General features: G+C 40.7%; 1 protein-coding gene across 1 annotated transcript in view; it reads left to right on the forward strand.

Moving 5' to 3' along the window:
• Positions 1-25,171, forward strand: part of gfm2 (GTP dependent ribosome recycling factor mitochondrial 2) — a 44,003-nt gene extending 18,832 nt beyond the window's left edge. The window contains exons 9-21 of the mRNA XM_052019328.1: positions 1,805-1,865; positions 2,928-3,116; positions 4,984-5,064; positions 5,811-5,959; positions 8,957-9,097; positions 9,818-9,917; positions 11,160-11,340; positions 11,467-11,543; positions 12,244-12,382; positions 14,459-14,644; positions 14,759-14,874; positions 18,935-19,117; positions 23,209-25,171. Of these exons, the coding sequence (XP_051875288.1) occupies positions 1,805-1,865; positions 2,928-3,116; positions 4,984-5,064; positions 5,811-5,959; positions 8,957-9,097; positions 9,818-9,917; positions 11,160-11,340; positions 11,467-11,543; positions 12,244-12,382; positions 14,459-14,644; positions 14,759-14,874; positions 18,935-19,117; positions 23,209-23,337 (1,732 nt within the window). The 3' untranslated portion in view covers positions 23,338-25,171. The remainder of the gene's footprint in view (positions 1-1,804; positions 1,866-2,927; positions 3,117-4,983; positions 5,065-5,810; positions 5,960-8,956; positions 9,098-9,817; positions 9,918-11,159; positions 11,341-11,466; positions 11,544-12,243; positions 12,383-14,458; positions 14,645-14,758; positions 14,875-18,934; positions 19,118-23,208) is intronic.
• Positions 25,172-25,815: the final 644 nt, after the last annotated feature.

The following is a 25,815-nucleotide window of genomic DNA, read 5'->3' on the forward strand; positions in this document are numbered from 1 at the left end:
TTCACCAAGGCAGTGAGAGGTAAAGACAGAGTCCATGGAGGGGAGGCTGGTTTCCGTGACGCGCTGGGCTGTGTCCACGACTCTCTGCAGTTTCTTGCGGTCCTGGGCAGAGCAGTTGCCATTCCAATCTGTGATGCATCCAGATAGGATGCTTTCTATGGTGCATCGATAAAAGTTGATGAGTGTCAAAGTGGACATACCAAATTTCTTTAGCCTCCTGAGGAAGTAGAGGTGCTGGTGAGCTTTCTTGGCCGTGGCGTCCATGTGATTTGACCAGGACAGGATATTGGTGATGTTCACTCCTAGGAACTTGGAGCTCTCAACCCTCTTGACCTCAGCACCGTTGATGTAGACAGGTGCATGTACACCGCCCCCTCTCCTGAAGTCAATGACCAGCTGTTTCGTTTTGTTGACATTGAGGGAAAGGTTGTTGTCATGACACTATGTCACTAAGCTCTCTATCTCCTTCCTGTACCCCAACTCATCATTATTTGAGATACAGTTATTTGAGATATATTCACATACAAATCATTTATATAAGTTACAAGCAACAAAGGTCCCAGCATCGACCAATGTGGCACACCACTAGACACACACCTTGAGTCTGAGAAACAACCCTTGACCGTCACCCTCTGTTTCCTACCGCTGAGCTAATTATGAATTCAATCCGCTATCTCGCAATGGATCCCATGTGATCTAACCTTCCAGACTAGCCTGCCATGAGGGAACTTGTCGAAGGCCTTGCTAAAAGTCTATATAGACAATATCTACTGCTCTAACCTCATCTACCCTTCAATTTTTGTGTTGACTGCAAACTTGCTACATTTTCCTCCATAGAGGTCCCAACACTGATCCCTGTGGAACACCACTGGTCACAGACCTCTAGTCAGAAAAAAATCCTTCCACCACTACCCTCTGTCTTTCATAGCCAAGCCAATTTTGAATCCAATCTACCAAGTCACCATGGGTCCCATGCATTGTAATCTTTAGGATCAGCCTACCATGCCTTACTAATGTCCAAAACTTCCCTAATCTTATCAATCATTTTCATCACCTCCTCAGAAATCTCACTCAAGTTTGTAAGACGAGACCTGCTATGCACAAAACCAGACTGACTGTCCCGAGTTGAACTGATGCTTTTCCAAATGTGAGTAAATCCTGTCCCTAAGAATCCTCTTCGATGGCCTCACTACCACTGATGTGAGGCTCAGTGGACTATAATTTCCTGGATAATCACTATTGGCCCCCTTAAACAAAGGAACAACACTGGCCACTCTCCAGTCCTCTGAGGCCTTGCCTGTGGCAAGATCTTTGTCAAACTTAACCTTTTTTTCTAACTCTTTTTGTTTTACTACTATCTTAATTCCCTTTGAGGTTCCCATCTTAATCTATGCTGTAATGGAAAGAAACCGAGCTCTTCTGTTTCACAATGAAATCTTGTGCAATCGCTTTGAAGTTAGTAAATAGATTAGGAAAGTAAGCTAGTAATTATTTAATTTGGGCTGTCAAAAATCAGTTTGTTCTGATAGCACTCACACTTGAAATATTAGCTTTTCTACTTTCTCCACATGGAGAGATAGGGATCTTATTGCTTCCAGCATCTTTGGCTTTTGTTTCAGATGTCAGACATATTTACCATGAGAAGCCTTTCATTTTGTTCTCATTCTTAGTGAATGCCTTTGGTCTGGGTAATATTCCAAAGAATATTTAGGGAGTCTTAACTGAACATACCCTGCCATGTTTGTATGTGGTTTGATCTGGTTTTGATAGAACGGATAATTATACAGGTTCTTTTGACTTGCAGTTTTTCCTACTCAATTGAAAGCATTAAAGAGAAGTTGAAAGTTAAACCACTTTTGCTACAGGTAAGTTTTAACTTAAACTTATGTTAGAATTTCACACATTCACAAGTTCACCAGCTTTGTGGAGGAAGGTGGATGGATAATGCTGCAAATGATTGGTTCTGATACAACCTGGTGTGCAGTCACCAGGGGGCTCACTTGAGAAGCTGAGTTACTCCACTGTCTCTCAGAGTTAATCAGTCTGTAAATATGACTGCAGTTTGATTGAATAGTATCTCCTATTCAAATAGGAAATACTAAATTCTGGAGTAATCTGTGGCTAACCTACTTTAGTTGAAGCTCCAGCAGTAATATTTTTAAATTCTGTAACAGATTCCACAATATTATTTTCTATTTAACAGTTTATTTAAAAAGGTAGCATCTTCATTTTACCAGAAATTTCCATTTTTAACAGTATATAAAATGCAACTCTTTTATTTTTTGTTTTTGTTTTTCTTTCTGTATTTTCCCTTTAGATGTATTCCAAAATATTTTTGAGCATGCACTGGAGTTGTTTGATAATGGTAAAACTGATGAATGGTGTGTGGGGATTTAATTCTAGTGTTTTACTCTTTTACCACTAAATAATCGCTGCTGTAACTAAGACTCTTATATGCTTTATTTTTTTACACACATACACTATCTTGATATTATCATTGGGGTAAAGGAATGAATCAAAAAGAACATTATGCTGCTTAAATCCAACAGCATCAGTAAAGTCACAGGTAATTTTCATGAGAGAATATACGAGAGGATGTTAGATTACCAGAGCAATACCAAGAAATTGGACAACGAGTAAAGGGTAATGGTTAATTTTTCTCCTGTTGTGATTTGAAAATCTGGTGAGTTTTCTTGCTTGTTTCTGCTCTAGTGTTCCAGATTTTTAAAAATTTGCCATGTCCAGTCAGTTCTATATATTGAGTACATACCAAGCAAAATCTTACTTATGTGGTTTCTACTTAGCACCCATTCAAGTACTTTGCTGCCAATTAGTTTTAAGCAATATGGAGAATCTGATTTGTCACTGATTATCCTGCCGTATTTTGTGATGCTTTCTTGCAATATTTATTTTGTCTTTAATTCCAGCTGCCCATTGGAACAGGGAAGACATTTAAGGGGGTAGTTGACATAGTCACAAATGAAAAAGTTCTTTGGTGCCCAAACTCCACTGATGATGATGACGGCACGGTCTTCAGCCGAGATCCTTTGACGCCAGCAGATGGCCATGAACTATTAAAGGAAGCTAGAGATGCAAGATATAGCCTCATAGAACAAGTAAAGTTTTAAAGTAAATATTTAAAGCACTTAATAACCTACACCATATATAATTAACTGTATGTGTATATTGACATTATTTAATATTAATTTTCCCGGGGTGCCAGTGCTCAATACGGGAGGGCATGGCTTTGGGGTGGTGGGTGGGAGGTTCAAGGGAGATGTCAGAGGAAGGTTTTTTGCCCAGAGAGTGGTTGGGGCGTGGAATGTGCTGCCTGGGGTGGTGGTGGAGGAGGCAGGTACATTGGTCAAATTTGGGGGATTGCTAGATGAGCATATGGAGGAGTTTAAAATGGGGGGATACGTGGGAGGAAGGAGTTAGATGGTCTTAAGTGAGGTTTAGAGGTCGGCACAACATTGTGGGCCGGAGGGCCTGTATTGTGCTGTACTATGTTCTGTGCACAAGTTCCTGTGTGCACGGGTGCAATGAAAAACTTACTTGCAGCAGCATCGCAGGCACAGAGCATCAGATAAGCAGCATTCGCAAGAAAAACATAAACTCTACAAATTATTACAAGAAAGAACACAATTAGAACCAAAAAAAACAAAGTCCACTGCAGTGCAGAGCGGTCCCAGTGTTGCTGTACTGAGGCAGTGATCAGGGATGTGCCGGTCGGTTCAAGAACCGAATGGTTGAAGGGAAGTCGCTGTTCCTGAACCTGGTGGTGTGGGGACTTCAGGCTTCTGTACCTCCTGCCCGACGGGAGCTGCGAGAAGATTGCACGGCCCGGATGGTGAGGGACCTTTGACAATGGATGTTGCCCCCTTGAGGCAGGATTTAAGACAGGACTTGAGGGACTGAGTCATAGGGAGAAGTTGGATAGGCTAGGACTTTATTCCTTGGAGCATGAGGGGTGACCTTATAGAGGTGTTTATAACCACGAGGGGCATAGACGGTGAATGCGCACAGTCTTTTCCCCTGGCGTTGGGGAATCAAGAACTAGAGGGCACAGGTTTAAGGTGAGAGGGGAAAGAGATTTAATAGGGACCCGAGGGGCAACTCCTTCACCCAGAGGGTGGTCCGTACGTGGAACGAGCTGCCAGAGGAAGTGGGTGAGGCAGGTACAGTAACAACGTTTAAAAGACACTCGGACAGGAACATGGAGAGGAAAGGTTTGGAGGGATATGTGCCAAACGCGAGCATATGGGACCGGCTGAGATGGGAATCTGGGCTGGCATGGACCGATTGGGCCGAAGGGCCTGCTTCCGTGCTGTATGACTCTATACATGTTTCAAGGTCTGGACTTCACTGGCAAGGCCAGCATTTATTGCCCATCCCCAAATACCCTTAAGAAGGTGATGGTGAGCCACCTTCTTGAAACTGCTGCAGTCCTTCCTGTGAAGTTACTGCTATAATGCTGTGGGGTAGAGAGTGCCAGGATTTAGACCCAGTGCTGATGAAAGAATAACAATCTATTTACAAGTGTGACTTGGAGGTGTTGGTGTATGCCCCAGCTCCTCCAAACCATATTCCCAGCACTTCAGCTAGTCAGACCTGACGGTGAAGGGAACAAAGGATAAGTTGGGCCGGCTGCTAAAGAACTTTATAATTTGCATTATACTCTTAGGCAGCATAGTAAATTTAACATCTAGTCAATCTGACAATTTATCTTTTCTACACACTAAGAAAAATAACACATATTTGTTTCTACAATATTAATAATTCAGGTGCAGCAAAATAGTTACTTCTTTATACCATGGTAAACATCCTTGTTGCTTCTTGGAGGGTAACCAGATAGATTTCATTTGTTTCAATAAGATTGTTCTTATTTTTACTTTGAAGATATAAAAGTTCCAGAAAATTAAGTCTTTGTGCAATGTTGTGCATTAATTTGACATGGGTGTAATGGTGCTAATTTCTCTACAGGTAGCAGATCTGGATGATGAATTTGCTGAATTGGTTCTGGAAGGATTAAGTGAGAACCTGGATGCTGTTTCAGCTGAAAATGTGAGTTTCTTAACCCTTTTTTCAGATTTTTTCTAGCATTACCCATTACTTGGGTTGCTCTATAGATTAGAGAGCAAATGAAGGGTGAAATCTCATCGGTTTAGATTTGTGAGGCTGTGGTCCTTTTGTGCTTTATTCTATCAACAACGTCATGCCAAAATGAAACCTTGCCATCCCTTCCCCATAAGGGTCAAAGAAAGATGTGCCTTTCACATCCTACGGATGCTGCAAAGTGTCACACGATCAGTGAATCGATGTTGCATTTTTTCATTTTCTCTCATGATGTGGATATCCCTTGCTAAACCAGAAAAATTTTTTGTCTCTTTTGGATTACCCTGATAATGCCTAAGTGAACAGACAACTGACCTTTGATTTCACATTATAAAGCTCGTCATTCAAAAATGCAGCACCCTCACCATACAGCACTGAAGTAAACATAAGCCACCTGAGTATTAATAATTTGAGGCCAATAAGATCTGATTGAGATCACTCCTATTAATAAACATCAATGTACTGAGGGAATTTCACTTGGAGATGTAGGATTGATCGGTTACACTTAGAAGTTTGAATCAAAGAAATTTGGTTGTTATATATTTTAAGAAATCAGAAAGCTGTTAACAGATTAAATATTTTGCTTATTTATATGTTGTGCAATTATCTTGAAATTGCAATATTCTGATGGGTAAACTAAAAGTAAAATACCATGATGTGAGGGAAAGAACTGACCTTGGATATTTTGAATTTAGTTAAATGCAGCAATCCGCCGGGTCACGTTAGCACAAACAGCAGTACCAATTTTGTGTGGAAGTGCACTAAAAAATAAGGGCGTGCAGCTGTTAATGGATGCCATCACAATGTATCTGCCAGCCCCAAATGAATGCCAGCATGACTTTATGTGAGTATTTGGGCTTTAAGAATACAAGCACTTATCTTCACACTAGTATTATCAAACTAAAATTAATACCAAATCAAAGGAGGGATGCGAGTATTGGGGTTGCTAAATGCTTGGTTCAAAAGTTATATTTCAAAGAGCCTCTTGAAGGGAATGCATGCAGAGTGGATTAGGTGGGGGGTGGAATTATAAATCATTGGGCCAGGCAGCATCTGTGAAAGAGAAAAAGATTTAATGCTTTAGGTCAAAAACCCTTCATCAGAACTGCTGAGTGTTTCAGCATTTTTTGTTTTATCTTTCCAGCACCTGCACTTGTTTTTTGGTCTTCTGTAAATCATAGGACTTGGTGAAGGTACATTCACCATTGCTGGGGTGATTGGAGAGGGATAATGGGAAGGTACTTGCTGGAAATGTGAGCCAGCAGTTCTACTAGCCATGTCACTCTGCTGCCCGTAGAATTAGAGAATTCTTGAAATCTTAAGATCGGAGCTAACTACAGAAATAAGGATGGGTGAAGATGTGATGGCAATTGAGCAGAAAAATAAGAATTTTAAATTTAAGGCAATGATGGACTGGGTGCCAGTGCAAGTCAGCAAGCACAGGACTTGCTGTGGGTTAGAGTATGGTCAGAGCTTTGGATGAGCAGAAGTTATTGGAAGGTGCAGGATTAGAAACCAACCAGGGGAGTAATGGAATAGTCAAGCCTGGATGTGACAAAATGCATGGATGAGGATTCAACAGTACTTGGGCTAAGCTGGGGGCAGACGTGGGCAATGCTAGGGAGTTGAACGTAGACAGACTTTGTGATGGATAGGATATGAGTTCAGAATCTTAGTTGTCCTGTGGAATGGCTAGGTTGAGTATATTCTGGTTTAACCTGCACATCAATAATAAGGGAAGTGTTTATGTGGAGGGGGGGAGGGGAGACAGTCATTTTGCTTTTTTCCAATGAGAACTTGGGGGCTGATCCAGATAGATGTCTGATAAAGCTCACAGTGGAGAGACAGTGGAGAAGTCAAGAAAATTGGAGGGGGGGTGGGGGAATGAGCCAGACGTTGTCACTTTCCTTTCTTTGCTCTCTATCCACATGGCCTTTTCAGCTTCTAACCATTCGTAGAACTTAGAACAGTACAGCAAAGGAACAAGCCCTTTGGCCCACAATGTTGAACCAGTAATTAAATGCCTAACTAAACTAATCCCTTCTGCCTACACAAGGTCCATATCCCTCTATTCTCTGCACATTCATATGCCTATCTAAGAACCTCTTAAACATCGCTATTGTATTTGCCTGCACTACCACCCCTGGCAGCGCATTCCAGTCACCCACCACTCTCTGTGTAAAAAAAAACTTGCCATGCACATCTACTTTGAATTTACCTCCTCTCATATTAAATGAATGCCCTCTAGTATTAAACATTTCAACCCTGGGAAAAAAGTACCAGATATCTTTTTAACATCTTCTTATGTATTTTCCCTGCAAGATACTCTCCCAATGTCCTTTCAACAGCACTTTCAAAATCCCACCTGTCCAATCTTTGGCCTTTCATTCACTACATTTCTCCAGACAGTAATCTGCTCAACTGCACCCTTACCTCAACCTTTGAGTCCTTATTGTAGCTGTTATCTTTTCTCACCTGATTTTTCATTCCACTGTGCATTCGCCTTTGACCCATAAGTCCAGGGGATGCGGATTTGGATGTATATAGTAGCCAATTTGTTTAGCCATTCGCCGCTGAAGCTTTCTGAATTCCAATTCATATGTCAAATCAGCACAGTTTTCCAGAATTATCATGAAACACAAAGATAAACACAATTTCTTTTCTGCAAATCATCTAGAAAATACCAACTCTCCCCACTTTGTCTCTCCCAGCATCACATACAGCAGCAACTGTGAGGAACTCATGGACGTCTTTGTCATAGAGGTTGAACTTATTCAGTCAGCTGCCATAAACTTCCCTTCACCCAGACCACAGATCATATTTACAGTTAGAACTTTTGATATCCTCAAGTGTTGTGGCATTAACATAGAAATGAAAAATAAGCCAGAAATAGTTTGTGCTACATTTAAAAAGTAGGTAAGGGACTCTCATGACATCAAGATTTATTGGTACTTATGAATGGATAGATCCTTGCAATTCTAGTTTCTTAGCTATAGCCATCTGGATTTAAGTCATTCTCAGTTAATAAGGGCCAGCAAGGATGCAAGGCAGATGTAGGTAAATATTTGTGGAGACATCATGGGTTCTGCATCTTTCTATCCAAAGAAAAGTAATGGAATGCACAATTCTCAATTGTATTTTGTAAACTGTTCCTCACCAAGTCTTAGTTACATTTAAATAAAATCAGAAGTGTTAGTAATCTGGAGTTCACTTTGAACCATTCAACAGATAGTCCCAAAGTGACTCCTACCATACCTTCCTCCATTAAGGTGCTCCTTAACCAAACAATCAAAGCTTTTGGTTGGCTTTCCAATAACTACTTTGTTAAATGTTATTCACTGTTCTGTGAAGTGCACTGGGAACATTTTACTTAGTTAAGGGTGCTTTTTACGTGGAAATTGTTGGTCCCTGTTTACATCCCTGGCATATTGTAAGTTTTGCCGGTGGACCCATAACCCACAAGCAGGATCTGACAGTTTGGGGCAAAAATGTGATTTGATTATCAGCTCTTATTGTTGAATGCAACATGTTGCAACATAATGTCCTTATGTTTGTGAAAAGTGATTAGTTGAACAAATCTACTTAATTCAAAAATGAGTTGCTTGATGGTTCTGATGAAAGGCCATTGAACTGAAACAGTTAATGTTTCCATCTACAGATATTGTCTTGTGTTGCTGAAAATTTCATACTTCCAGCAAGTGCATTATTTTGCTTTGTCTGGTGAATCATTTTCACTTATTTTATGAATTAATTTCTAAAATACACTTTAATGCAATGAAAACAAAATTGTTAATTTTTTAAAGATTTTCTTATATTAATATCCATCTTATTTTATTTTCAGACGTTCTTATGGGAGTGATCTATGTGCTCTTGCCTTTAAAGTTGTTCATGATAAACAGCGTGGACCTTTGGTATTTCTTCGTATCTACTCTGGGACTTTGAAACCTCAGTCAGCTGTTTATAACATCAACAAAAACTGCACGTGCGTACTTATGTAGTGGTTACAAAATACAGGTCTTCTACTCGGCTATGCAGATAAATTAGCATTCTAAACCAAAACAAAAGACATGTCTGAAACTGAACCAGACTATTTTCAATCATAGTGTCAAATTCAGTTCTAGATTGAGTTTTGGACCTTGCAAACATATCCTTACTCTCATTAGTTTTTGTTCATTCATTACCCCTGTGCTTGCTGACGTACACTAGTTCCTGGTTAAGCAATACATTGAATTTTAAAATACTCAGAGTGTAAAATCCTTCAAAGTTTTCAATCTTTCTATGGTCTTCCTCCTCCCTGTCTCAGTCCCCAATCCCATAACCTTCCAGGATACCTGCACCCCTCCAAATCTGGACTTTTACATTCTTAGTTTTAATCACTCCATCATTGAGGCCAGGTCTTCAGCTGCTAAGTCCCTGAACTTCAAACCTTTGCACAAAACCTCTCTGGCTCTCATTTCTCCTTTTAAGGCACTCCTTGAAACCCACCTCTTCACCATTGGCTTCACTTCAAATTCTTTTACATGAGCAAGCTGCTCATGTGTCTCTTTGAGACACCATATAAATGAAAGTTATTAATGTTATCACTTTGGAGTTCCCCCACTCTTGCCCCTGGTGGTGCATTCCAGAACCTAAATGTTCACGGACGTGCTTTTTGAAAGCTAGCATGTTCCATTGTAATTATACTTTTGTTTGTGCTATTTAGGGAACGAATGAGCCGTCTTTTACTACCTTTTGCTGATCAGCAAATCGAGATCCCTGCGCTGCAGGCTGGAAATATTGCGCTGACTGTAGGACTCAAACAGGTGGAGTATTCCATCTTCTCAACAGTCAAATTTCCTCCTATACAAATGAAAAAAAAGAGGCAATGCTGGAAATGCTCAGAGACAAATGGAAAAGAGAAAGTAGGACAACCTCTGAGTAACAAATCAGGATGGGATGGGAAATGATTGGTAACTGCTCCGGAGAAATAGCTCATTAATTTAAATATGATAACGAACCTTCTTCTTTGGTTCTTTTCTCCCTTTAACTTTTCCTCTGCATCTTTAAACTTTCTTTTGTCACTAACTTTTCCCAGTTCTGAATTGTTTTTGTTTCTACTGAGCATTTCCAGCATTTTCCATTTTTATTTCATAATTTTTTTACATTACTTAGCTTTTTGAAGCCATTGCTTTTGTTCACCTAACAAGATTTGAAGCTGTGTGTTGAAAGGTGTGCCAGTTGTTGAAAGGGGTAAAAGACCACTGTTGCTACTGAAAATTAAAATTCCGTAGACTTTTACCTGCTTCCACAACCTAATTGCCAACACCATTCAGTGATCCAGCTGAAAATTCGGGCTGGGCTTTCAGAATAATATGTTGTTAGTGTATTGGAGATACAAGAAACTGCAGATGCTGGAATCTGGAGCAAAAAATAAACTGCTGGAAGAACTTGGCAGCTCAAGCAGCATCTGTGGAGGCAAAGGGTGATCGACATTTTAGGTCGAGACCCTGCACTGTTAGTGTATTTCTTGTTTTCATCCACTTCCATCTCCTCAATTTTACTTGATGTGAATGTCACCTAAGAAAGCAGTAAGTGATTGACGAGACGAGTGTGTATAGATTCAGTAATTTGCCAATGGGAAATGAACATTTTTTCTCAGAAAAATGAAGATTAGATGACCTTTCTCTTGCCTCAGGTGGTGGAGGAAAAATTAAATACAGGTAGAAATAACTTGTATGAACTGTGCCATACATCATAGACCCCCAATGGAAACACCATTCAAATGTGTACACATTTACTGTGTAAAATGGGCCTCATTTTATTAATTCAGTGGAGATTAAATACAATCTTTAGTCTTTCCCTTAGTCTAAGGGTGTTTTCCCCTGACTTGTGCTAAGACGATGGAGTAAATTAACATTGACTTAGGTGTCAACTGGGAGGCATCCAAGGCTGGGAAATATCAGCAGCAGCTCAGTTTGAGAGTGTGCACTGAGTCTCTGTTGCCCATCATAAGCAGAAACTACACTAAAACAGCATTTGAAGTGTTTGTACATTGTTTTTTGCAGACAGCCACTGGTGACACTATAGTTTCATCAAAGTCACTGGCAGCAGCTGCAGCCCGTCGAGCAGAGGTCGGCTCTGGGAAGAGACACATTGAGCAGGAGAGACCAGTGCTGGCTACAGTCGAGATTCCAGAACCTGTTTTCTTCTGTACAATTGAGCCACCCTCTATGGCGAAGCAACTAGGTGTTGTACAAAGTTGTCTTAACATACATCTCTAATTTCTTGCTAAGTAACGAGATTGTATATGTAGTGCTTGCTGTTTTATTTTATATTTTCAAACTGATATTTGATGGCTTATTTCTACAACAGATCTGGACCATGCTCTTGCCTGCCTTCAGCGGGAGGATCCCAGTTTAAAAGTGAAGATCGATTCAGATTCTGGTCAGGTAAAGTATCACTCACTGCTCATTAATTATAGGCTTATTCTCTTAGTGATGTGTATATCTCCCAATACCGTACTCATGGCATTCCTGTAGATAACATGCAAGGGCCACTAGAATTTATATTTGAATTCGAACTGCTCCAATAAAGAGTGAATGCACGAGTGAGGTCCTGTGAAATGAACTTGGAAATGTTGTGGTATCGAATGTCCACTTTACAGCCTTATTATTTCAACTGACAGCTTGGAGGTGCAAAGAATGTCCCTATTTGTCTGAACTTTTCTCTCCCTTTTTAAAGAATCATTTCCTTTTGAGAATCCTCAAATTCATGCATAATGTACCAAGTTGGAATATCAGTGCATTCTGTCTCCTTTTCCCTACCATTAATGTATATACTTGAACTTTGTCTTTACATTGTACTACTTAGTTGAAAAGGCTGATTTTCTTTGGATGGATTAGTGAATCATATTATGTAAAATGAAGCATGTTGCCAAAACTGATGAATATTCCAAATAGTGGTGAACATTCCTTCAGCTACTCAGTACAGATTACGTAATTCATTGCAAGAGGACAAGTATAGGTGTAGGCCATTCGGGGTAGGTATAGGCCTTGAAACTATTTGACTTTCATTTAGATTATGATTGATTTATACCTTAATTCTATTTCTCTTCCTGAAATGTGAAACTATTATCTGCTACTCTGATAGACTATTTTATGTGGAATGGGAGAACTGCACATCGAGATAATCCATGATCGAATCAAGAGAGAATATGGAATTGAAACATATCTCGGACCCCTCCAGGTGGCTTATAGAGAAACTATAATGGAGTCTTCCAACTCAAGTGGTAAGGTCTTAATACGCTATAATATTCAGTCAATTTAATTTCACTAGAGAAATATCCTACATTACATATCTTGGATAAGGTTTTAAAATTGCTGAAACAGATACAGAAAATCAGTTGATTTTTTTACATGGCCCTAATTTGCTTCTGGTATTTTGCACCAGAAGTGAAATGAGATATGTGACACATCAAAAATGACCAGATGTGCTATAATTACTTGTGGTTAACAGTAAAATACCAAAGGGTACAAGTAAAATTGATTGCAAAGGATAATCATTTGTTCTGGCATCCAACAATGTTGCTGGAAGAGGGTAGTTTCAGTTCCCCAAAAATTTTGAATTGAATGATCTGCATTTATTTGAATTCTCCAGTCCTTCTGCAGCCAAACTCTCCAGCAGAGGTTGGGGACCCAGCACAAGTCCAAGATCCACCTTTGTCACCAGCAGGAATTCAAGCCCAGCAAAGCCACATTAGGATTCTCCAAAAAAAAACTCCAGAAAATCCCAATATTGTAAATAAAAATTACATCACCATTTAACCTTAAATAAGGTAGAAGAATATCTATACAAATATTTTAAGACTCTGCTTCAGAGAATTGAATACATAATCCAGGCTGACACTTCAGTCCTGTTGTCTTTTGGATAAGTCATTGAACTGAGGCCCCACCTTCCTGCTCAAGTAGTTTATGATACTAGTTGAAGAGAAGATCCCTTGGTGACCTGACCAACATCATCCCTCAACCAATATCACTAAAAGAGATTGTCTTGATATTTAATTTCAATTCTGTTTGTTAGACTTTCCTGTGTGCACGTTTAGCTGCTTATTTACTGTAGTTAGGCAGTTCCTTGGGATTGAGGAAAAAATTGCTTCCACTCTAGTTTTGTGCATTCTGGAATGGCTAATGAAATCAATGTGGGAATTGCAGGCTCTTCCGCAGATGTGACGGGAGCTGGCTGAAGGAGTGGGTGGATAGATAATTCGTGAGGTGGTGTGCTCCATTCACCACTTATGCTCTCGATGCATGGACTCAAGTTTCTCAATACCATCCCAAATACTCTTTTCCACTTTGAGCAGTCAGGGGCCAGATGTTCCCTGGAGTCAGTGGTTGCATTTCCTCAAGGAAGCTTTGAGCACATCCTTGAATCTTTTCCTCTGTCTGCCTGTTAATCTCTTCCCATGTCAGAACTCGGAATAGATTGTCTGGTTTTGGGCAAATGAATGACGTGGTCTGCTCATCCTAGCCAACTGAGTGTAATGAAGGCCTCAATGTTGTCTTGGGAGAGGATGCTGACATTAGTTCATTTATCCTTCTGGTGAACTGGAGGATTTTGCGGAGATGGTGTTGTTACATTTATAACAAACAATTACTAAACACATGAACGCTATATAATTTTTAAATTCTTTTTGTAACAAAAATAGTTTAAAGTCTGTTCCTTGTTCTTTCCTGATTCAGCAGCAAGAAGTATTTGCAAACAAAGGAGGCACTATACATACGTTAAAGGTTATAGAAATTACTTCAATTGGAGCTATATAAAGAAAAAAATACAGAAAGGAAGAAGAATAGTTAACAAAATGCAGAAGGAAGCAAAATAATACTTATCAACCAATCAATGAACTGATCTATATAATGCCAGAGGGAACCTCAGGTGTCCAACAGCCTTTCACGCAGCCTTCTCTCTGTCTCTTAGCGTCGGTCACGACCCAGTCTAAGGAAAGATTCTGATTTGCACAAAGAAGGTGCCCCTTTTTATACCCTTCAAAAGCTTAACATAACTTCTACCCCAGTACTTCTCTATTCCCGAGTGGTACCAGCCTGTACCTTCTTATCACTCACGACCTTTGGCCTAGACACATAACTTAGAAACAGAGACTGCAGGTCTGAAGGAAGACACGTTTGTCGTTATCATCTGCTCTCAAGGCTCTGCATCAGTGCTTCCATAAGTTCTCAAAATATTCCTATATTCTGAGCTGACACCATTTTGTCTTACAACCACTATTTTGTGTTACACACTACTGCACATACTAAGGAGGAATCAGAAACAACTTTTGGCTAATTTAACTCTTTTCTTACACCTTTAGATACTCTTGACAGAACAGTAGGGGATAAACGTAACCTGGTAACAACGGAGCTTTCTGTCCGCCCCTGGCTAGGGGAAGGGTCAAAATCAATACCTCTAATTGAGATTTCGGATCACATAATGGAACAGTTTTCTACAGAAACTCACCGTGCTATAGAAAATGGAATCAAAAACTCATGTCTTCAAGGTGCCACGTAATAAGTTTGATCTTTGTCATTGAAATATACAAATCAACATATTGCACAAAGTGTGAACCTTGAAGTATGTGGCATGTAAGTAATTTTATCTCTTAATTTTGTAGGTCCTCTGTTAAGGTTCCCAGTTCAGGATGTGGTGGTTACCTTGCATTCTCTAAGTATACATCCTGGAACATCCATGCCAATGATTTCTGCTTGTGTGTCACGTTGCATGCAGAAGGTAAGGCCTTGGGAAATTAACACAGTTGTTCTTGTAGATGTTAACAGATACTGTAGCTGTACGTATTTCTTAGCTGATTGAACAGCTCCAACATCGTCATAATCAAGATGGGTATTTTATAGTTACCAATTAACTTAGAAATAAATCTTCTGCTGTGCTCCAGAACATCAGTTAAATGCACTGTTTGTTTTATTGGTAATTTTGATGCAATGCTCTATTATTGAGCCATTCTTGGTACAAATCTAATTAATAATGCATATGCACTGAAAGATGAGTGGCCCAAATTGCATTCCATACATCCCCCTGCCCTGTTCCAATACCACAATAATCTAGCACCCAATTATCTCGAGGCTTCGCAAGTGTCCATAAAGCAGAGCAGCCTGTGACAGGCAACTAGACTTCTAGCAGAGCTACATTCTGTCACTCAAATCCCTTTTAGCTGTCTCTGATAACTGGAGACCTTTAAAAACAATTGAGATAGATTTAAATAAATTAAGCAAATGAAAAGAAATAAACATAATAAAATCATTTAGAAACCATTTATCTGATGCTAATTAATTAAAAACATAAATAAAGAAACGTAAGCAATTTAGCTAAGTTTATCTCTTTAAAGATGGTTGTCAACCTTATTTGAATAAATGAGGTGGAGCAAGATTCGGTAGCTGTGGATAGAGGGGCCAGATATAAAGTGTAATTGAGATGATGCAGAACTGCCCTGGTCTCAGTGGTGAGTCCAGTAGTAGATCAAGAGGTGAGATTTACTAGCACCTGACTTCCAGTGCATTCCCGATTTCCATGCCGCACATCGGAGCATGAAAATCAGGAATGCACTGGAAGTCTAACATCTTGGCCTACCACTGGACTCACCACCGAGACCAGGGTAGAGACCGAGACCACCACTGGACTCACCACCGAGACCAAGAATGCATTGATCGGACAGGAACAGACAGCTTTATTTCAGGCCATTGTTTTACTGAAAATACATTAATTTGTGGTGAGCCTGCAATTGAATGGCAAAGTGTATTGCTCACCAAATGTCAGCCTTATTTCTTTTAGTGATTCTCATGCATTGGAGGGCACATTAAAGCTCTCTGCATTGATAAGGGATATAAATATAAATTGAGAGATTGAGCAGAAGTGAAGAGAGAAAATCGAAAGCTTATGGTGATGAACAGCAGGGTCAAAAGGAATGCTTTCGGAAAAGGGTTGGGAATATGGATGTGATCCCACAACATTGTTTCTCTTGACATTTGAGTAATGGTGATGTTGAGAAAAGGTGTTATTTCCAAATCTTGGCAAATTACTGTCATGCATCCTCTAGACTATACAAAGTGGGTGGAGGGAGGTGATGGGAGCATCTATTCCGTTCAGTGGATTGAGCTGGCAAATTGTTCTCTACCTGGTTAGCGACAAGCTTTCTAATTGTTCTGGCTGCACTTTTCAACAGAATTGGTGAATATTCTGACATTCCTGACCTGAGTGTTGCTTGGAGTACACCCATCTTTCGTCTGGTTCATGTAGTGTTCATGTAGGGATGTGGTGTTAAGATCCTGTTTAATACGAACCATAAGAGTGGTGGGAAACTGGACAATTTTTTATATATATATAAATATAAAGGTTGAGGATAGCAGGATTCTATCTTAAGTTCATGCTAAGTCCACTAAACTGCAGCCATATTGGAAAGTGTAGATCCCTACATGAGGAAGTAAAATCTATAAACCAAGCTTCAATGTTAGAATTAACAATATCTTGAAGAATTGTTCACATCAGTTGTTAAAGTAGCACATAATATTGGCCCCAGTACAGAGTGAAAGTTGGCTGATGATCTTTGGAGAATGTTGTATTGTTCAAGACCTGAAAGAAGTTGTGTCAGAAGTTTAACTTCAGTGCCATTGTGAAATCAGCTGCCATGAGGTACATGGGAGTAGGGCAAACAAGTCCTATTTCCTTCTTTGGGGAAGGAACTTGCCTCTTCTGAATAGTTTCACGCAGCTGAGATTATGTTTTCAGCATTTCATTAATTGCTGAGTGAGCTACATCTTGTAGAAACTTTAAAAGAAGTCTGAAGTTTTTACATAGACAGGGTAAAAAGGGAATTTGAAACTTGTTTTGCAATGAAAACATACCCTTCCTGCTTTATTTCCTCAATATGCTCAGAAAATTATTACATTGGGCTCAAATTTCCCCATTTGTTGGATATTAGAGCCTGAACCTAAAACACCCAATACTTTCTGTGTGGAACTTGTGGTTATAGCCAACACACACATCCAGACTGTAAATGAATACATGCTGAAGCTCACTGATCCTACTGTCCCAGAGGGGAGAGTGGGATCAAGGGGAGTCTGTACTGCAGCTTGGGCTACAATGTTGTAGTCACAAACAGGCTGGGGTAATGCAATATCCTCACAGGATTGGAGGGAATATATTAGTATAAAGAGAGGACAAGTTAAGGGAAACAGAGTAGGAATAAATGAGTCATTTTCAGGATGTTTCTGGGACGGTCATAAAGTTCACTGCAAGGACCTCATTGAATATATTCAAGGCTGAAATGAACACGGACAAAGAATGGGAACTGAAAAACAGACAGGAAAGTAGACTTTGAGGTAAAGCATCAGCCATTGCTTACTGAACTCGTGCTCCTATTCCCAATGTTTTGAAAACCAGGTTTCAGCAGAAATGTCACAGGACTGGGGACGCAGACTCAATCTATCAGTCAAGAACACTTTGAGCGTTATGTGTATCAATTAGGTCGTTAGTCAGTCTTCTAAGCTCCAGAGTACAAATACATCCTATTCATTCTCTCCTCATAAGGCTCCTCTCCAACCCCTCCAATCCTTCATCCCAGAAATCAGTCTAGTGAACATTTGTCGTATATTCTTCTTTAAATATAGAAAGCAAAATTGCACACATTACTGCAGATGTGATTTCATTAGAGCCCTGTACAATTGCAGCAAGACTTACCTAATCTTGCACATCAAACTGTTTATAGTAAAGGCCAACATACCTTTTGGAGGCACAAGAGACTACAGATGTTCTAATCTAGAGCAAAAAAACATACCGCTGGAGGAACTCAGCGATTCAGGCAGCACTGGTGGAGGCAAAGGGATGGTTGACGTTTCAACTCGAGACCCTGCTCGACTCAGACTGATGTAGGGTCTTGACCTGAAATGTTGACCACCCCTCTGCCTCCACCAATGCTGCCTGACCTGCTGAGTTCCTCCATCAGTTTGTTTTCTGCTCCAACCTAACTTTTGCTTTGTCTGTGTCATATGAAGTTTCTGTGGTTTCTGCACAAGGTCTCACAAATCCATTTATATAGTGGTTTCTCACCCATTGTTTCCTTCCCTTCCTTGTAGTTCAAAGTACTCTTGTGTGTTCAATGTCTATTATACTTAAAAATAAAAACTCAGATTGGTGATTTCATGTTTCAATTGTATGAGTGGTAATATTTACAAAAGATAATTTTTATCCTGACCCATGAAATTAAGTAATGCCAATACATAAACTATACAACAACTTGTGAGGAGGAAATACTTGGGCAAAATCAAATATCCTGTGGTTGCTCTGCCACTTCACCATTAGCTTCATTTTTGCCTCACTATGAAAATGTATTGAAAGGCATGTTAGATAGAACTAAATTTGCAGCAGGAGAATCAAATTTTCTCCACTTCAGTCTCTTTCACAAATGTTAATTACAGCCATTCAACTTGTGCACTAAGTCAACTGTTAAGTGTGAAGTCTCATTCTCTTAGGCTTTATTGTTTGGAGATTTTCAAGCATTAAAATTTAAAGTTTGACTTTTATTTTCCTTTCCCAGTCGTTTTATCTTTCAATACAACCTTTCCACTCTTATTTCTCATCTGTATTTTATTTGACATTTGAGTCACAGTCAGTTTTACACTTCCTTCTTGGTTCTTATACCAAGAATTTTAAAATCCTTCAACCTGATTGGTTAAGGGGAAACTCCATTAATTTTCCTGCCTATGCAGCTGAATATTTTTCCAATTCCATTGCCTGATTTCACTGTTGATTAATGTAACGCTGTTTCATTTGCATCCAGGCATTAAAGCAGGCTAGAATCCAGGTGCTTGAGCCTGTGATGAACTTGGAAATCACAGTGGATGAGAATCGCCTGAGTGTGGTGCTGGCAGATCTGGCTCAGCGAAGAGGAAACATCCAAGAAATTCAAAATCGGTTAGACAACGGGGTCGTTTTGGCATCTGTGCCACTTGCAGAAATGATGGTAAGTTATAAACACCAAGGAATAGCAAATTAGCTGAATATTCAACTCACTTGACTTGAAGGGATTTGTGGAATTTTAGACCCGAACTGTGAACAGACTAAATAAATTTGCTGTTGATGTAATTTTCTTGAAGTTTGTAGCAGCAATATTAGGAGAAAAGCTTGTTCATCCATGTGCATAATAAATAAATAAATAAATGGTGCTGAGGAGGTTATTATTGAGGGTCTTGAGCTACTTTACTGGAACAGAGCTAGTTCCTCAGAAGTGCATTTAATTGGTTGCCCCAATTTTTCCACTGTTAACTTAGTTGTGCACAAATTATTCCCAATGTCTCAGTGCTGACCTTCTGCAGGAAGAAAGTCATTGAATATTAAACTAGGTGGATAGTGTTAAACAACAGAGTCAACACTTAGTGATCCTGTCTCAAGATGCAAGTGGTTTATTCACATGCATGCAGGTGATGGAGAGTTTGTTAACATAAGAACATAAGAAAGGAGCAAGAGTAGGCCAATACCTGAATATACTGGCCCATTGAGCCTGCTCTGCCATTCATTAAGATCATGGCTGATCTGGCCGTGGACTCAGCTCCACCTACCTGCCTTTTCCCCATAACCTTTAATTCCCCTACTATGCAAAAATCTATCTAACTGTGTCTTAAATATATTTAATGAGGTAGCCTCCACTGCTTCCCTGGGCAGAGAATTCCACAGGTCCACTACTCTGGGAAAAGCAGTTTCTCCTCATCTCCATCCTAAATCCACTGCCCCGAATCTTGAGGCTATGTCCCCTAGTTCTAGTCTCACCTTATCCAGTTTTGAGGAGGGACAGGATAACCTGGGTTTCTCTTCCTTGGTGCAGAGAAGGCTGTGTTGGAAACCTTAATGAGGCATGCAGGATTATTAATATGTGAGTAATTGTGGCTCTTATACAGAAAATGTAGCTACACACCCCATCTGGGTGGGCAGTTGGCCTTTGATACATTTATAGGAGAGAAACAAAGGACTGCAGATGCTGGAATCTAGATGAAAAACACGATGATGCTGGAGGAACTCAGCAGGCCAGGCAGCATCTGTGGAGAAAAGCAGGTGGTCAACATTTCGGGTCAGGACCCTTCTTCAGGACTGAAGATAGAAAAAGGGGAAGCCCAGTATATTGGAGAGAAAGGCAGAGCAGTGATACCTGGACAAAAGAGGGGAGGCGGACTGGGCACAAGGTGGTGATAGGTAGATGCAGGTAAGAGATAGTGATAGAGCAGATCCACCAGGGGATGGGTCAAAGGTAAGGAGAGAGAAAAAAAAGAGGGTAGAAAAAAAAAGATAGGAAAGGGAAGAAAAGAAGAGGCATGGTGGAGGGGGAAAGAGGTGTGGGGATTACTTAAAGTGGGAGAATTCAATGTCCGTGAAAGAGCATGCAGAGACAATAGGTCTGCTGGGACAGTCCATCTTGTGGATTTTAGGGAGGAGATAGAAGCAGGCAGTCCTAGGTTGCAGGACTATCATGTTGGTAGCTGTGTGGGGGAGATCTCCTGAGGTGATGAGGTCACTGATGGTGTGGGAGATAATGTCCTGGTGGTCATGGTTCAGGGGTAGGTAGGAGGAAGTGTCCGAGAGTTGGCGTCTGGCCTCTGCAAGGTAGAGGTCAGTATGCCAGACTAGCACAGCACTACCTTTGTTGGCTGGTTTGATGACAATGTCAGGGTTGGTGCAGAGGGAGTGGAGAGCAGAGCATTCAGAAGGGGTGAGGTTGGAGTGGGTGAAGGGAGCAGAAGAGTCAAGATGGCTGATGTCGTGCCAACATTGGGCTATGAATAGGTCTGGGGAAGGTTACAGGCCCGGTGGGGGAGTCCAGGTGGAAGAAGAGGGCTGGAGGTGGGAGAACGGGTCATCAGAAGGTGGGGGGGGGCAGGGGGTGGTGGGGAGGGGGGAAAAGGAGGAGTTCTTACCGAAGGCGGCGGCATGGAGGCAGAGGTGGCGGAAAAAAAGAGCTTGGCATTGTGCTGGGCCCGGAATTTGTTGAGGTGGGGGCGTAGAGGTTCGGCCTTTGCTGAGAACGGACCACTCAGACTCAGAGAGGGGAAGGTCAGGGGGGGATGGTAAAGACCCGGCATCCTCCCAACCTTTAGAGTTGGGCCTAGAAGAGGAAGGGTGGGGTGGTGGGGCTGGGCTGGCGAGCGGATAGGGGTGAGAGGGGTTGGCAGTGGTACAGGGGTGAAGTGTGTGTTGTAGGATAGGAGGTGGATGTCGGGGACGGAACAAGCGGGGGAGCAGGAGGAGAGGTCAGGGTAGGGAGAGGGGATAAAGGGGGTTGGGAGTGGGCTGGTGGAGGTGCAAGGTGGGATGCAGAACTAGAAGTAGATGGGAGAAGAAACAGAGCACAGGCAACAGAAGGCGAAGCCTGGAGAGGGGAGGCCCCGAGCAGGAGGGGGTAGGAGGAGCAGAGAGTGGTGTGGGGATGGGGGGGGGGGGGGGGGGGGCTGGCCGGAAGACTGCGGCAGTGGGAAACTCCCTTGATTCATTTATCACTGTCCTCCACATCTGCTGCCTAATGCTGGGTTATACAATTGCCCAACCAGTATCTTTTCATTGTGGTCATCTGCTTTTCAGTTGTTTGGTAAGCAGTTTTGCGAGTGAGTGTGTTTGTTCTTTGTTCTGTCTCAGGCTAAAGTTCAACCTCCATTATATGAACATTCTATGTCTCCATGCTCTTTGATCCTTTCTGTTTAGATGAATGACGTTATCCTTTAGGAAAAAAGGGAAAACTTGTCCAACAGATCCACTTAAATGTATAAAGGAGTTTCTTATTAAATTTCAAAATTAATGGCAGCTATTTGTCAGCCTTGATCAAGAGAAGTGAATGTGTCAAATATAAGTGAAGTGTATGGAAACTCAAACTGGAGCCACAAATGATTCTGTGGCCATTTGAGGTAGTGCAGCAATCAAGCCTGTGCTTCATTGTGGCCAAAAGGATGTGCACCTGCAGAAGGGCAGTTGTTTAATTTGGGTTTTTAGGATTTCCTCTCATTCTGGTGGTACACATCATACCTGGCTACACGTGTAAACCAGACTCCATTGTATGTCTCACATGTACTGAGATACAGTGAAAAACTTTGTTTTGTCTGTCATCTATACAGATCATTCCAAACATAAGTACATTGAGGTAGTACAAAGGGAGAAGCAATAACAGAATGCAGAATATAGTGTTACATTTACAGAGAAAGTGCAGGTAGACAAATAAGGTGCAAGGGCCATGACAAGGTACATAGATCAAGAGTTCATCTTTATTGTACAAGAGGTCCATTCAAGAGTCTTATAAGAGTGGAATAGAAGCTTTCCTTGAGCCTAGTGGTGTGTGTTTTCAGACTTTTGTATTTTCTACCGAATGGCACGGGGGAGAAGAGAGAATGACTGAGGTGGGGATTTTTGATTATGTTGGCTACTTTCCCAGGGCGGTGGGAAGCAGAGGAGAGGCTGATTTTCGTGATCCTGGATTGGATGCAAAAGACAATGGGAAGAATTGATAACAGAGGGCTACTCGCCTGTGCTGTGCATCTCTTAGATGTCTCAAGACTGTTAGTCAACATGTGTAATGCTGTCCCACATCATTGCCTGTAGCGCATACCTGTACTTTGTGCTTCAACCAGCAACAGATATCAACACCCCTTTTGAGGCCCAGCCCAATAAACCACCTGGGGGACCCATGGGATACATATGCAGCTCTCTGAACTATGGGTCAGGGCCCAGCTTTGATCAGGTATTGGGTCTACCTGGCTCTGCAGAGGAATCAGATGCTGCAGCTCACCAAGCAGCACGAGCAATTTCAAGTAAAAACAGAAACTGCAGGTCAGGGCAGCATATGTGGAGAGAGAAGCTTTCACGTCAGCATGTTTATGGTGTGTTCTTCAAATATATTTCATGCCTCATTAGTGGGCTTACCCAGTTATGAAAAATATAGATTTGGAAGATGGGTTCAAATATGAAAGTTACTTTAGATTTTAAAGCATTATGCTCAATGTTCTATAACTCACTATTGGCTTTTGCACATATTGAGATGGCTGCATTTGGTGACAAATCTGTGCTTATTGATTGGTGCAGGGTTACTCAACTGTTCTTCGCACTTTGACCTCGGGTAACGCTACTTTCACTTTGGAGCTGTCCAGCTATGAGCGGATGAGTCCACAGGACCAAAACACACTCTTCAACAAGATGATGGGCACTATGTGAGGTCCTGTTCAAATGGAGAAACTGATCAACTGACTGATACTGTAAATTGTACTGCAAAGGTGCACTTTCATATTGGAACAGAAAATAATTCACTGCAGTATCACAGGAACACTGACTCTGGGGTTTCTGTAGGATGTTCCAGAAATCCCATTGGGAAAAAAAACATCTTCCTGGGACAGAATTTCAGACTATACCGATCAGCGCTTAGGCCAAGATTTATGATTCAAAATCCCCAATCTATATTAACTAAGATAATTGTCAAGAAGATAAGAGTGTAAAGTGAACCTTGGTTGGGTATGCACTGTTAGAAACCATGAGGCAGATCATTCCAGCACATCTTTATCTGAATCTAAGGACCCAATAATATAAACAGTGAAATTATTTTACTGCTGTTTAGATGCCAAAAAAGTTCCATTAAATTAAAATTCAGACATTATCTTAAATGTTCCTTATTATTCCAAAACCCAAGTAAAGTTTTAACTGTACAGTTAATGTACCATTTTGGAAGAGGTAATAGCTTTTGGGATTTTGCTTATTCAGACTCAAATTCTCTTTCCAATACTTGAAACTTGGACATTTATAATTTACATTGAGCTTGTAGAAACTGTGTATGGACATGAAAACAAAACAGTCTCCACAATGTTTTTTTAACCATTGTCAGCCATGTTCTATCATGTCCCTTAAGTAGAGTTTGCATTTACTATTCTAAACGCCAAAATAAATAAGGGGCATGTTCTTTTTTCCTGTTTGTATCATCAAACTGATGAAGAGTCTCATCTGAAACAGTGATTGTCCATTTCCCTCACAGATACTGCCTGACCTGCTGACTTGCTCTAGCATCTTGTTTTTTGCTTCAGATTCTAGCATGTGCAATCTCTTGTGTCTCCGTTATAGGAAATAATGCTGGATAAATGATCAATTTGTCTGTTTCATCCAAACTCAATTCTAATATAATTTTTAAAACAATTAAGACATGGGGCAGAGGAGAATTAAAATGCTATTTCTTCCAATTTTCCAGGATTTTCTCAGCTCTTTCACTTATGATGTTAGATTAATGTGGAGTTCCTTCTGGAAGTTCATGCCCATTGTGTGATTCTTATGAACTCACAGCCTGAGGAACTCAAGCAGGTGGCACCTCAGCAGAGGTATGGGAAGTTTGCTAGTGCTATTGGAAGGATTTAAAGTAGCTTGGTAGGAAGATGGGAACCTCAAAGGGAATTCACATAGCAGAGAAGCAAAGCAAAAAGGGAATTTAGCAAAGTAGTAAGTGGAGTCAACGGTAATAAAAAGAAGTCAAGCAGCAAAGGGGGTCAAAGTACAAAAAGTTGTTAAAATGACAAAATCAAAGCCCCTGTATCTGAATGCCCACAACATTCACTATAGGATAAATGAATTATTTTCAAATACAAGTAAATGGGTATGATCTCATTGCCATTAGAGAAATGTGGCTGCAGGATGACCAAAGCTGAGAAGTAAATAGTCCAGGGACATTTAACAAGGAAAAGGAAAAGTGGGGGGGGAATGCAACTTTAATAAGGGCAGTGATGAGAAATGATCATGGCTGAGCAGATGATGATGTACAACTAGAATCAATGTTGTTCTATCCAAGAAGTAAGAAGGGGTAGAAAATATTGCCAGGAGTTATTTATAGGCCATCAAATAGTAGTTGTAATATTGGGCATGGCATAAATCCAATTAGAAATGTAGTGTCTGGCATAATAAAATAATCATGGGAGACTTAACTACATGTCATAGCTAAAGCTTTTTTGGAGAAAAACAGGCTTAGAGTTACCATGGCTGATTGTCCAGTTACACATTAAACAATCCATCCTTGTCTAAATTAGCGTCCAGATTAGCATCCAAATACAAAAATGATCAATCTCATATTATGCCTATTTATAGAGTCATAGACATACAACACAGAAATGGGTCCTTTGGCCCACCACATCTGTGCTGATCTTTTTGCCTATCTATAGTAATCCCTCCTACCACACTGTCTGTATCCTTCTGTGCCTTGCTTATTTAGCTGACTGTCTAAATGTCTCTTAAAGATGGTGATAGTATCTGACTCCACCATCTCTTCTGCCACTGAGTTCCAGATATCAACCACACTCAGCATTTTAAAAAAAACTTTGCCCTCAAATCCCCTTTGAAACTCCTTCCTCTCACCTTAAGCCTATGCCCTCTTATTTTTGATACTCCTAGCATGGGAAAATTATTCCAACTATCTACTCTATCCAAGCCTCTTATAATTTTGTATTCTTCCATCAGCTTGCCCCTCAGCCTCCTTCACTCCAGGGAAAATAAGCACAAATTATCCAATCTCTCCCCATACTAGAGTCCCCTAATCCAGGCAATGTCCTAGTGAATCTCTGCACTCTTCCCAGGACAACCACATCCTTCCTATAGTGTGGCAACCAGAACTGGACACAAAATCCCAAGTGCAGTCTAACCATTGTTTAGTAAAGTTGCAATATG

The sequence above is a fragment of the Pristis pectinata genome, chromosome 7 (assembly GCF_009764475.1).
Source record: "Pristis pectinata isolate sPriPec2 chromosome 7, sPriPec2.1.pri, whole genome shotgun sequence".
NCBI lineage: Eukaryota > Metazoa > Chordata > Chondrichthyes > Rhinopristiformes > Pristidae > Pristis > Pristis pectinata.